The sequence below is a fragment of the Panthera uncia genome, chromosome D1 (genome assembly GCF_023721935.1).
Source record: "Panthera uncia isolate 11264 chromosome D1, Puncia_PCG_1.0, whole genome shotgun sequence".
NCBI lineage: Eukaryota > Metazoa > Chordata > Mammalia > Carnivora > Felidae > Panthera > Panthera uncia.
In genome coordinates, this window is record NC_064808.1 from 5,283,758 (window position 1) to 5,297,270 (window position 13,513).

The 13,513-nt window shown below is 46.5% G+C and overlaps 1 protein-coding gene across 2 annotated transcripts in view; it reads right to left on the bottom strand.

Annotated features, from left to right (window-relative positions):
- Positions 1-13,513, bottom strand: part of PACS1 (phosphofurin acidic cluster sorting protein 1) — a 151,510-nt gene that overhangs the window by 12,221 nt on the left and 125,776 nt on the right. For both annotated transcript variants that reach the window (XM_049642733.1, XM_049642742.1), the window contains exons 5-13: positions 12,660-12,804; positions 12,290-12,381; positions 12,113-12,193; positions 8,879-8,938; positions 7,733-7,893; positions 7,268-7,361; positions 2,747-2,827; positions 1,221-1,336; positions 908-1,043 (exon numbers count right to left, since the gene is read on the bottom strand). In XM_049642733.1, coding sequence (XP_049498690.1) covers positions 908-1,043; positions 1,221-1,336; positions 2,747-2,827; positions 7,268-7,361; positions 7,733-7,893; positions 8,879-8,938; positions 12,113-12,193; positions 12,290-12,381; positions 12,660-12,804 — 966 coding nt within the window. The remainder of the gene's footprint in view (positions 1-907; positions 1,044-1,220; positions 1,337-2,746; positions 2,828-7,267; positions 7,362-7,732; positions 7,894-8,878; positions 8,939-12,112; positions 12,194-12,289; positions 12,382-12,659; positions 12,805-13,513) is intronic.

Below are 13,513 nucleotides of genomic sequence, written 5' to 3' on the forward strand. Positions count from 1 at the left end.
CGGTAACAGTTACCAGGTGCTCACAGAAACGAAATTGAGGGCAATGGGGAGAGAACCAAGGAGAGCGGCAGTGGGTACTGTGTGGGGAGCCCCACTGTCACAGGGAACAAAAGGTACTTCAGGAACAGTGATTAGCAAGGAGGATGACACCTGACACCTCGCCCCAGGCACAGGCTATTCTGGTCTCCAGTTCATTTTCAGCTATGCAATAGCGGCAAACTCAGGAAGCCACGTTGACACAGACTTTTCTCTTGGTGCTATTTATCAGGTAAGCGAACAGGCTTGCTGTTAGCTCTGGAGGAAGTGTAGTTGTGTGAGGTGCCAGTTTAGAAAGGTTCCTTCCCCAAGCCCCGATACCACTGGCTTTCAGAAAGAGAAAATAATTCCTGAGGTCTGGTTTCTTCTGCTTCTATTCCAGCCTACTCTTGGGTCTTTTAATCAAAATATTTTAATATTGTTGATTTGCCAGCTTGAAATCACATTAACTGGCCCATAGTAGTACGAAGGGTATCTGAGTCCAGGTGGGTGATGTCCAATGAGATATTGACGGTTGCTGTCCTCTAGAATAACTGATTCACCACACAATCTCTAGACTGAGGTCTGATGGAGGCAGAACAAATCAGGTGTGGAACTGCCACTTGGGGGTGATGGCAGGCTGTGACAATGCTGGCATTTCCTGCTCCCTCCTCTGCTCCCTGCAGATCAGCACCGAAGCCAATTCCGCACTGGTAGTAAGTAACACATATGTTAGACTTCTCTGATTTAGATCTGTCTTCAAGACTTTTATTCAGAACATTCCACAGTATTCCCTCTTTTCTCTCTACCTAACTGCCCAAGGAAGATGACAGAACAGAAGCCAAGGTCTAGGGATGCTCAGAGGGCCCTGGCCTTGAGAGGGAGGGGGTACCTGCGTGCTGTGGCCCAAGTCGGGGGACCTCTCACTGTCGGAGCTGTTGGTTCTCTCACTCAGGGGCTTGGAGAGCTGCCGCTCCTTCAGGGGTGTGCTCCGCTTCTGCCGGGGCGTGTGTACCCCATCCACTTTGCTGCCAGAGATGTGGAAAGGAGGTAGTTAAATAGCCCCCGTGACCCCAAAGCCATTATCAGCCACTCTTCCCCCGCCCATGAGCCTATGCTAACTATGGTCACAAGCCTCACACCATCTGCTTGGTTTCCTTAATTCCACCCTCCCTGTTTTAGGATTTTCTTCCAATCTCGAGTACCTGGGAGAAGCAGAACCTTGGAGATCTGTTTTGCTGGACTTCATGGGAGTTTTGACCTTCTCTGGCACAACCAGACTTGTGCTCATATCCCCAAACATGTCCTGGTCAGTAATTTCCTGCCAGGGAGGAAAGGAAACAGCGAGGGTTACTTCCCCCTCAGTGACCACCCAGGAGCCTGGAGAGTCTCACAACGAGGGTCCGTCTCTCGCTCTCTTTTCCTAGAAGCACATGGTTCTGCACCTATCTCTCCAGTGAGGAAGTTTACTGTTCAATTTAATGGAGTGTACCCACTCTGCTGGGTACTGTCTCTTGCTACTCGATCTGTCCTCTGCATTTACGAACTATTATTTGTCAACACACAAACCTGGGCTGATGATCTGGCTTTTTTAGGTGGGGAGGAGAATTTTGATCGTCACATGACATGATTAGAATTTCTTTTTCTTCCCTTCCTTCCCTTCCTCCTTTCCTCCCTCCCTCTCCCCCTCCCCTCTCTGTTTCTTGGAATTTCATTTTGAAATGACCACTGCAGTATAGACCACAGTCGGGCAAGAGTGGAAGCTGGGTTTTCAGATTATTGGTGAACTATGAAGTGCAAGTGTCTAGTAAGCTTTAAATTAACCTTGCATCAAGTCTAATGTTTGGTTATTCACCGGATCTTTGATGTAGCATTATTTACTATAGGAAACAGAAGCCTAAGATAATTCTTCCCTGGACTCTGTCAACTACCAGGTCTCACTGTGAGGCTAATGCATAGCACACCCCCCAGTGGTACCTGGTAAAGTTCTCTGCTCCCTCCCACCCACTGTGTCCAGCCTCTGGTCCCACTGGAAGAACTTCAGTCTATTCTGAGAGGCCCAGCTCAGATGTCCCCCTCCAGTCAGAATCACTTGTCCTTCCCTGAGCCTCCACAGAACCTCAGGTGTGCAGAGCTTGGCTCTCCTCCTGGAGGGTGGTGTCTTGATGGCAGAGGCCTTGGTGTTCTCACCTTCGCATCTTTAGTGCTTAGCACATGTAGTTACCCAGTAAGTATGTGTGGAGCCAGTGTATAAATTGGGCACTCCAAGCGATACGTTCCATTTCTCTAGGGCTTGGCTCGCCCTCCTGGGCAGCTCCAGTCTCTTAGGGGAAGGACTTGACCAATAATCACTTGGAGATTTAACGTGTAGGCTGCCTGCTCACACTAAAAGCAACTCTGGAGGAAGGGATGGTTTTTCAGGGGAAGATACTGGTTGTCATCTCGCAGAAGTAAATAAGGATGACAGATAGTGAGAAATTATCCAAATTAGCATTTAATCAGATCTAATAAAAGAGCAGAATGGGGACATTTCTGGTTTGCTAATTTGGGGAATGACCTGGTCTCCAGGGTAGGTTATATTCCATGGGTAAGGATTCCAGGAGAAAGAGAACACAGAACATTCACAAGTCCACAGACGTAGGCAAAATTCCCAGGGAGGTCTTGAAGGTCTTTTGGCTTTATTTCTAAAGGCACAAAAACTAAGTTACACAGGAGACTGAGCTGCACATACCAGAGTGTCTGTTTCAGTCAAGCTGTCATCTTGATTTTTAATCCAAGCAGATTTGACTTTTTCTAGAGCAGCCAATTCCATCTGCAAAAATTAGAATAATTAGTCATCACCATCCAAATAACTACCATTCTAACTGGTTCTCTTGGTCCCTCGGAAGCTTAAAATGCTTCCACTTAATTTGAAGATCTCATCAAAATCTTTGGAATTTCCATCTTCTAAGAAGTGTGTTTGGTGAAAACTAAGTGTCAGAAGGATCAGCTATTCTGTCGTCATTAAATCAGTAGCACAGTGCAACTCAGAGCCCAGCAACTCTCATCTCTCGGACTCTCACAAGATGTCACAGGGAAGAGAAGATCAGCGTTCAGATGACTTTGTATGGGCCCCGCAAGGCCTCTAACTCTGGGGACAGTAAATGCCCTCGGAGGACATCCGGGGCCTCTTCTGCTTCTCAGAAGTTGCTGGGAAGGAAAATCTTACAGTTCAGGTCTTTGACTTTGAGACTAAAGACATCCATGGTAGCCAAATTTATTTTGCTTGGTAGAAACATCTACAGACCCCTCAAGATAAATAAATATACTAAGCAAAACACGCCCAATGCTACGCCATTTAGGTGTGAATTAATTCTCCCTCTGTCCCCAACTCTTATTAGTGTTTTTCGTAAACGTTAAAAATTTACTTTGTAAATAACTGACACATAGAACTATATTTTTCGTATTTGCTAACATTGTTTCTGGCTGTGCAGATGTCTACGTAAAAGTCACAAGAGTTTGAGCGTTGTTGTGGGTCTTAGATGTAGGGAAGGTACTGGCCTTAGTGAATCTTTCTGGAAACCAGAGAGTCAGGAAAGATCAAAGATATCCTACCTCCTCCCAATCACTCAAATTCCTTCCTCTGAGTAAATTAAATAGTACTGAGAAACACTGGGCTTATAAATTCAAGGGGGTACTTGGAAAACTAATGAACAACTATAGCAGATGTAGGCCCTGTGTCATATTCTATCTACACCATATGGTTTCTCTACCTCAGCCCTGCTGACATCTTGGCCAGACCCTTCTTTGTTGTGGGGGATGTGTCCTGTGCATAGCAGGATGTTAAACAGCATCCCTGGCCTCTACCCACTAAGTGCCAGCAGCAACACCCCCAACCCCTCAAGTTGTGACAATCAAAACTGTCTCTGGTCGTTGCCAGCGCCAAATGTTCCTTGAGAAGGAGGCAAAAACCACCCCTGGTTGGGAGGCACTGCCCTAAACCATCTGCAAGACTAACCAACATACTTTAACTAGACCTTGTGACCCCAAATCTTGAGATGGTTTGGCTCAGAGCCAAACATAATAGTTTGCCTCAGATTGCAAGCTAGTTCATTACATTGTCTATATGAAGAACCAATGTTAACAGAGTCCAGAATCATGGGAAAGTCCTGGTTAGATTTAAGACTAAAGATGATTTCACTCAGTTTTGGATTTCAGTATCACAAATGAATTAAACACATTTAAAGAGAATGAACTGGGGCAATAACACCATTCTGCTGAAGGGTTTTAAAGTAGCACGTCAAGCCCTGGGACAAGTACAGAATCGTTTCCATGGTGAAGCTGCAACAACCTTCACTTGGCCTGGGGTTAAAGGGAACCTGCTGGCTATTCACGGACTCTTCTAGATGTTCCAAGCAGTCCCACTAGGAGCAAACTCCCAATTCTCCAAATTTCTGTTTTTGCTCCTATAAATATGAAGGGCTTTTCTCACCCCAGAACCCTGGAACACAGCCGTGCAGCAGCTGTGTCTAATTGGGTAGCACTGGAGGCAGATGCCACCAGTCCACAGTGCTGTGCCCATGGGGCAATGCTGGTGCTACAGGGAGGGTACATGCTCCTGTGAGGGGGGCAGAGTGGGGTAGTATCTAGGCTCTCATTTGTATGAAGTACTAGTCTCTAACACCGTTATTTACAGTGCAATGGAAATAGCAACTTTTAGCAGCAGGAAGTCTCGGCTGAAAGGCTGTATCTCTCGACCTCCCTGACTGAAGCACTGTCAGGGTCTCTTGTTATTAGCCTGGAAAACCAAATTCTGCTGCTACTGTGTACTCAAGTCCTGGGAAAGCTAACAACTGTAATAATTTGTATCAGCAGAAATTCCTTCTGGTTTCAGTGATACACTGAATCCTCTGAAACTGGGGAACAAAAAAGAAGATTAAGAAAAACAAATAACAATGCTAGGAAATCAGAAAGAGAGGATAAAAGTTGGGCAGCATGTGCATACCTGCCTATATATGCGTGATCTCAGTATTTTTTTTCCTTCTATATTTGGAGCTTCCCTGTAAAAGCATGGCCTTGCTATGTATTTCCCCAAGTGCCTTTCATACTAAAGGATCCCAGAGTTCTACATCCACATCAAGACATATGGGGCTCTTCAAAACAGAAATATCACAGAGAATCAGCAAAGCAAGTTTGAAATCTGGCCAACAGAGCTAGAGTTTGAAGGACTCACTAAAAAGACATCGACATTCTAACAATTTCAGGAGACCAGAACCGAAATGGTTCTGAGACTATAATAAGAACAGCAACAGCAGCCTCCGTTTACTGCTTTTACTGCGTATTTCCCATGTGATAAGCCAACACATCTATCCAGCGAGCACATGCCAGAGGATTTACCCGCATTCTCTCATGGTATCTTCACACTGCCCCACAAGGCATGTGCCTTTTGCAGGTACTCTGTAGACGAGGAAACCAAGGCCTGGCAACTGCCCCAGATCACACAGTCAGTGGAATGATGGAGTCAAGATTCAAACTCAGAGGTCTGACTCCAGAACACATGCTCTCAACTTCAGTTCCCCCCTGCCCAGAGAAAAGTTCTGCTTAGATAAGGGCCCTTGGGCCATCATATTGTAAAGACTGATACTCAGTTGACTTTTGAGCTAACTGGGCTGCTATGCTAACTCTAAGGCACCTGAGGCTCAGAGGCTCGGTCGTTCTTCTCTCTAAACTGTGTTAGCCAAACAACTGGGACTGAAGTAGAACTTACAGATAAGTTCTATCCACCAAGAAACACCTTCATTAGTATAAAATAATGTATTGATGTGATAACAACAATCCCTACCATTTATTGAGAATTCATTATATGTTAGGTGTTATGCTTAGTGTTTGGGGGGCATTATCTCAGTTAATAATTGCATTTTGTTACAGTATTCCTTGTTCCGCATTCCTAGGACACTATGAAACAGTTCTCCTTTGGCCAGGTGCCGGTTTTCTCTCTAGAAGGGTCATCCCTTGTATTTATATTTGAGATGGAATCTGGCTGTAGTGGCCAATGATCTGTCTATGTGGACACTGACCATTCAGGAGGGCCGTTTAGAAAGCCCATGAGGGAGAGCAGCTACAAGCCACATAAATAGTAAGGTGAGGCCTCCTCAGCTCCAGATCAGAGTGCAAGGTCTTCAAATGGCATGCCAGAGGCTTCTCTGTGGAGGGATTCTCCTTGTGGGCTGCAGTTTTCCACCCCACATTTCTTCAGTAATGCCACCTGCTGCCACTGTTCTAGGGCCAGACAGTGCCGGCCGGCTGTGCCTTTGCTGGGAAGAGGGATGAGGTGGGAGACGGCCCCACCTGGTGGCAGCAAGCAGTAAGGCAGCCCAAGAGCTGACCCATGAGCTGCCACAGGGTCTGCAGACCCCTGGGACGGATGGCAGCCCTTCCACAGACACAGTACTTTTCAGGGGATGGAGTACCTCACATGTCATTTCTTCACAATTAATACCTATTCACAAGGTGAGTTTTGTATGCCCTCTGTTGAAGTGGAGCGAACAGAACTTAAAGGACTCAGTTTCTTAGATCTAAAGAAAAGACACTGGGCTTGCAACAGCACACCGTAAACGACACTAAAATCATGCACAACATCTTCCCTTTAGCTGTAAATGAGAACAGCTTCGTAGGGCCTGAGGTAGATACAGCATCAACCCAGGCTCCAACCCCTGATCCACTGCTAGGGGAGCCTTCCCAAGTAGGAACAGAGCATGGTCCAGGGTGATGCTGGCCTCCCGTGGTGCTACAGCAGACAGAAACTTTTTCCTTTGGGTCGTCAGGCAAAATGGAAATCTACCCGCTAAATTCCTAATTCTTTGAGGGCACTGCCCCCCCCTAGGAATAAAGCCTATGTAGGTGGGCTTCCTGCCTCTTTACGTTCTTTACCTAGGCTGGAAAGCAGAGCTGCTTAACATTGGCAGGATGCCACACTCCCAGCTACCATGTTACAGATGTTGAGGGAGAAATCTGAGGCGCTCTGTGTTCTGGGAAGGAAGGCTCCAAGTCGTGGTAGGAACTGACCAAAAAAGAACACCCAAACAGCCACAGCAATGCCCACAAAGAACCAAGCTCCCAGCCAGGACTCTGATGAGGACACCCAAGGTCGACACAAGATAAAACTGCTCTTCTAAGGTCACAAAACGAGCCAAGAGCAGAGTGCTCAGAGTGTTAAGCCCCAACACTCCCCTGGTCCCTCTCCCCAACCCCCATATCCGTCGGTCTTGCTCACAGGGCTGGTGGTGTCTTTGCCGAGGCTACCCTTGCTGTTGAGGCTGCCAATCTCCGTCTGTGAGCTGGACTGCGACATCCCCTCAAAGAAGGGCCTGCGGCAAAGAAGCACAGCCAGGGTCAGTGGCCACCGGGGCCCGGAGCAGCAGCCCGTGGAAGGTTGGGTAGCGATGCAGTGTTCAAGAAAGATCAACAACCCGGGCTTGAAGGATGCCCGCTGAGGAAGGACACAGCAGAGTGGACAAGGAGGGCCTGGACCAAAGGACTTCAGGAAAGTCCTATCAGGACTTTTGCCGGCTAGAGGCAAAAACAGTGATCCTTATCCAGACAGCTGGAGGTTCAACAGGGTGAGCAGCCAAACTCCCTGGTAATGGAGGGGAAGTGAGGGAGGGGGCCTAGGAGACTGTGCTGGCTTAGGAAGGAGACATGCAGGGAGACAATTTGATAGAAGAGGTCTGGGCCTCACTTGAGCTTGGGCTTTGGAGTGCTAAGGATGCTCTCCGTCTCTTCCATTTCAGGGCCACTGTCGCTGGGATTGTACATCTCCAGACTATCATACAGTTCATCCAAGTCCTCTTCCACCTCTCGTATCTGCTCTCGGGATACGTGTTCCAGCCCGAAGCCTACCTGTGGGGGACAAAAAGCTTTGAGTTTGGGGTTACCTCTATTAACAACTATGGTAGATGTATAACTCTTTCCTCCTGGACAGGTACCAACTGGCCTCCTTAACTAGTCGTCCTTAAGGGGCAATGCCATAGCTTCACATGCATCGGGGTAATCTTAGTGTCCTTTCTGTGATCTAATCCTGAGAGCAGGGATGTGGTGAGGCCACCTTTCCCTTTCAGTGCCTCCCTACCACTCCACACTATGGGCCTGGCATGAGAAGAAAAGTACAAGCGCTAATGTACTTCTGCCAAAGCATGGGCACAAGAAAACCCAGAGGACTGTAACTCTGTGCAGGCCGGTTCCATTTTCCAGGAGCCCACAGAAGGACAAAGACACCTCTTGACAATTTTCTTCTCCATCTCTTTCCAGTCCATTCAGAAGAGAAGCCTGTGAAAACTGGCACCAGGCCGGTCAGAGCCCAGGGAGGACACGGCATCTCTAGTTTTTATTTTAAGTTTATTTATTTATTTTGAGAGAGAGAGTGCAAACATAAGTGGGGGAGGGGCAGATAGAGAATCCCGAGGAGGCTCCTACACTGACAGTGCAGAGCCCAACGTGGGGCTCAATCCCACAAACTAGGGCTGACCACTGAGGACGCCCCTACCTCACAGGCTGTTGCTCACAATGTTCCCCGTCCAATAGGAGGGAAAATTCAACAACAACAACTAGATTTGTTACTGGCACCCCGTAGCAGAGGCGTGGTATTAAACAACAGTTGAGTATAACCATGCTACCCTTGCTTCCAGGTACCGTGAAACTTTGGGTGCTACATGGAAAGCTTTCCCTTCTCTTTTCAAGTAGCTTAAAGCCCTTCTTTAGCTATGTTCTCACTTGGGGGTCCTGCAATCCTGACTCCTAGTGGCAGGAAAGAGCACACCCCAGGAACGACGGTGAAACTCAGGAGATTCTTCTACTCACCATCAACCTCGGGAGTAAGGGGTCGTACCTCATCTGAAACTTTAAACCGCTTCAGGAGGGCCACAAACTTCTGTTTGATGTTAGGTTGCTGTAGGGACAAATTGCACAATAATTCTCAAACAATACCCATTTGTGGACTGATCAAGTGAAGTCAACAGAGTGATCCAGAGCCCACTTTGTAAAGAGCTGTGGGAGGACACGAAGACGGGAAGAGTTTCTCCCCTCTGGCACATAAAACCCACCAGGGAAGCAGGCATGAGCATTTAATGCTGGGGCAGTTCCCAGGGCTGTGGGCATAGATGGAAGGAGGGCTCATCTCTCCCTAGGGCCCTCCACCACCCACACATCTCCAGCTCATCCATTTCTCCAGTCCTTCAGATCCATGGTGCTGCTTGGTGATTTCCACCTGCACATACAGGCACCTCAAACCCAGCATTTCCAAGAATTCATCACCTTCTCCCTGTGTTCCTATCCAGGGTACCATTACCCCCACTGATTGTAGGAGTCTGAACCTCGAGTCCCTCCCCTCCCCTTTCTCCTCACAGCCGAGTGTTCACTAACTTCTATGCTCTTTTTCATCTGTAATACTACTGCTTTCCTCCAGGCCTTTTTCTCCCCACAACTCTGTGGGATCACCACAATGGCCTTTGACCGACACTCCCCCAACCCTCACGCTCCCGGCCAGTTTCCAGTCTTGTTCTCTCCAGAGTCCATAGTGATTATCACAAATGCAAATCTAATGTTACTCTCCCCAAATTAGAGGTCTTCATTGGTCCCCAGTGTCCAGGGAACGAGCTGCAGCATCGGGCCCATGTGTGTCTGAAGGCTGCTCTGCCGGTCTCTAGCCTCACATCACCAACCAACACCCCACACCAGCATTCAAGTGGAAACTGCTTATAGTTCTGTAAGGAATGGCATGCTGCTGTACCCCTCTGGGCCTTTACACACGGTACCTTCTGCCCTGACTAAACATTCTTCCCCAATCCACTTGGCGAATCTCTGTTTATCCTTAGAAACCCATCTCTCTGCATCCGGTCTGTGAAGCTCTCTTGGCACTTCTGCTCAGAGTCGGTCACTTTCCCCTTAGTGCCATCACTGTCCCTTACACCAAACTCTATCTTCTAGCCCCTACTCTACTATGTTGCAGCCACTTGTTTAGACGTCGTTTGTGTCTAGACACTGTGACCTCCTTGATGGTATGGACGAGCCCTTTCTTATCTCAATGTCTCAAACTCCAGGCACAGTGATGAGCTTGGGGTCTTAAGTACTTCCTGACTGAATGATAGACTTGCCATCTGGAGACGGAAGAGACTAACTTGCAAGTAAGGCTGAGCCAGGCCTTCAAGAAAAAGCAGGGGCTCCAAAGGTAGAAAGGGCATCCACAGCGGAGAAAAAACAAACAACCAAACAAACAAACAGCAAGTCAATTAGTGTGTCTAGAACAAAGTATTCTTGGTAGGGAGAGAAGAATGCATGTGTACAAAAGGAGACAGAAACTAAAGAACTGTTACTAAGTCTCTGGTAATCTGACTAGAAAGTGCCTGGAGCTAAAAAAAATAAAATAAAAAAAAATAAAAACAAAGAACAACCTTTGAGGTAGAGGATATTAATAGGAGCACTGAACTCTGGTCATATAACAGGGTAAAGCTGGTTCATAGGAGACCACAGGGAGAGGGGATTTATAAAGCTCCAGGAGGCATCCTATGGGAAGAAAGTAGGACCTCTCTTTGGTTACAGAGCAGGAAAAAGAAAAACTTAACAGAAGGAGCTACAACACAGAGTGATCCTCCAGTCTCTTCCCATTGTGAGTACAATGATACAAGATGTCTAAGGCTCTGGGGACATGCCTTATCCAGGTCATTTTGGAGTGCCAATCAAGGATTAGACACCTGAGGACAATGAAGCAGTTCTCACACTCTCTAGTCATTATTCAACGGGGGAAATCAAGACCATAGTCTTGAGAATTTACATTTAAGCCCAATGATACCTCAGGAGGCATGGAGAGGACAGTGTTGTTTCATGGTGAATGCCAGGTTTAGATACAACACATCTGGAAGGTCTGGCCTACATTTAGTTCATTCCTGAAGGTGATAGGAATCTCTGTTCTTGGGGTCCCTAGGCTAGCTCTGTACTAGAGAATCAGGATGTGTCAGGAAAAATGAAACTGAGTTTCTAGCACTTTGACTCTCCCACACTTTAGCACAGGAACTCCAGAATCAGTCAAAGTTAACTTAGACCAAGAAACAGACTCTTAACTATAGCTATAGAACAAACTGCTGGTTACCAGTGGGAAGGTGGGTGGGGGATGGCTGAAATAGGGGAAGGGGATTAAGAGTACACTTATCATGATGAACTCTGAGTAATTTAGAGAATTGCTGAATCACCATGCTGTACACCTGAAACTAATATAACAGTATGTTAACTATACTGGAAATTAAATTAAATTAAAAAAAAACAACCCACCAAGGTTAACCTAGAAATCCAGGTATTAAGTGTCTCAGTCCAGGACTCTTAATTTCACCAAAATAGTGACTCTTGAGGAATCTTATGTAGGAGACACAATTCAAAGGCATTTGGCCTCTAAGGTTATGGATCCATTAAGGATCCAAATATATCCAATGTATATATATCCAGTGTGTGTGTGTGTGTGTGTGTGTGTGTGTGTGTGTGTGTGTGTGAGAGAGAGAGAGAGAGAGAGAGAGAGAGAGAGAGAGAGAGAATATCTGTATCTATATCTATATGTCTGTATCTCTCCAACTATATCCAATGGAATTAGACCTTACCAATTGCTTACAGTTCTAAGCACTAGCTTATTATTTCTGGGTTAAAATGATTAAAAATTTGATACCCCTAGAGAAGACTGGGTCTGTCTATGTGGTAGGCAGGACATACTTTGAAGTAACCTCCTTGAGAGGGAACATGGGGTGTCTGAGGTGTTCTGCTTCTCGATAAAGCATTTTCTGCTCTAAAGTCTAAAACAGGGTTTCTCAACCTATTTTCTATCCTGACATAACCTGAAAAATATAACACACTCCCATAAGTAACACTGCTTCTCTACAACAGTGACTTTTAATTAGGTAGTGGTGGGGGTGGGGTGGGGGTGGGGGAGGAGGAGGAGGAGATAGAGGGGTATACCAGAACCTTCAGGGAACGGCCATGTGCAGATTTTTAAAAAGACTCCAGGAGGTTTCAATATAGCACTCTCATCCTACCTCCAAATTGAAAATCTCAGGTAAACATTCCCCAGACGTTCGAGGCTCACCCTTGTGATGGCAGAGGTTGAGGTTAGTTTCCTCCGGGTCTTCTTTACTTTCCGTAGATCCTCATCTTCATAAAACAGGTCCTAAGTGGGTAAAGGCATGGAATGAAGTTAGGGAACCCCAGGAGGGTCTGGAATTATTTCTCAAGACACTACATGTGAGGGGCTGTGGAAAGTTACCTGCCCGTGCAACGGATCATCACTGCCTTCCTGTTCTGATGAGAAACTTTCCTCCTCTTCCTCAGAATAATTGTCAATATCAGGAGAACGATCTGGAAAGAGACACCTTAGTAAGACAACCTTGAAGTGTGAAGATCTGGCCTAAGAGAATTTGGTTGGCTGGAATCAGGGCTCTCGTTGGGCGGAAAGAGGTCTGGGGGAGAGGCGAGGGCCCCAGCCATGGTAAGCCATGTTTTATTTTGAGGGATCTCTAAACTTCTCTTTCACAAGAACATTTTAGGCCCCATCAAGTTCAGCTTTCCCAGGATGGGGAACAGGTGATGGGCTTGTTCTTGACCCACAGGGCCTCCAGATACCACATACATCTTACCAGACAGCTTGGATTTGATTCCTTCATGGTCAATGGGCTGGCTGGACAGAGAGTAGATCTTTATTTCTGCCACAGGCACAGAGACATCCTTCACGTTACTGTGCAGGCCAAGCACCAGAGCGCCTTCATTAGGGTGCTGCATCACCTGAGACCACAGGGCAGTAATGCAAATGCCTTACTAGGGGAGGTGAGTTGTCCATTTTGATAAATCCAAATGGATGTGCAAGCCGATGGGAATGACATTCTGCTAATACATTTTCTTTCTCACTATCTTTCAAATCCAGGCCTACTTTTCTGCCATTGCCTTCAAACTCCTACTTGAAAATTATCTCCAGAAGTGCCAGTCACTGGTCAGGCCTTGTGCTTAAAAGAAAATCGAGGCTCGAGCCTGAAAATGATGGCTAATCTCTGGGACTACATTTTAGTTTTAGTCCTCGACAGAGAACTAGTTCTCCAGGCTGGGGACAGCCTGCAGATGGTGATCACCTGTGTCTGGCAATGGGAAAAACGATCTATAGTACCTAAGAAAACACAGGTGGGGAAATATGGCATCCATAATACTTCACTCCCCATAGTCCCTCATACTTATTCAAAACCTGAAGAGGAAAGATAGATGGGCTGCCACAATCTCATATATTCTATTTATTAAGGTCACAGAAACTTTCCTATTTAATGTACTAAAGCACAGACATAAGTTTTTGTTTTTTTTTTTAAGTTTATTTATTTATTTTGAGAGAGAGAAAGAGTGAGTGAGCAGGGGAGGGGCAGAGAAAGGGAGAGAGAGAGAGAGAAAGAATCCCAAGCAGGCTTCATACCATCAGTACAGAGCCTGATGTGGGGCTCGAACTCATCAA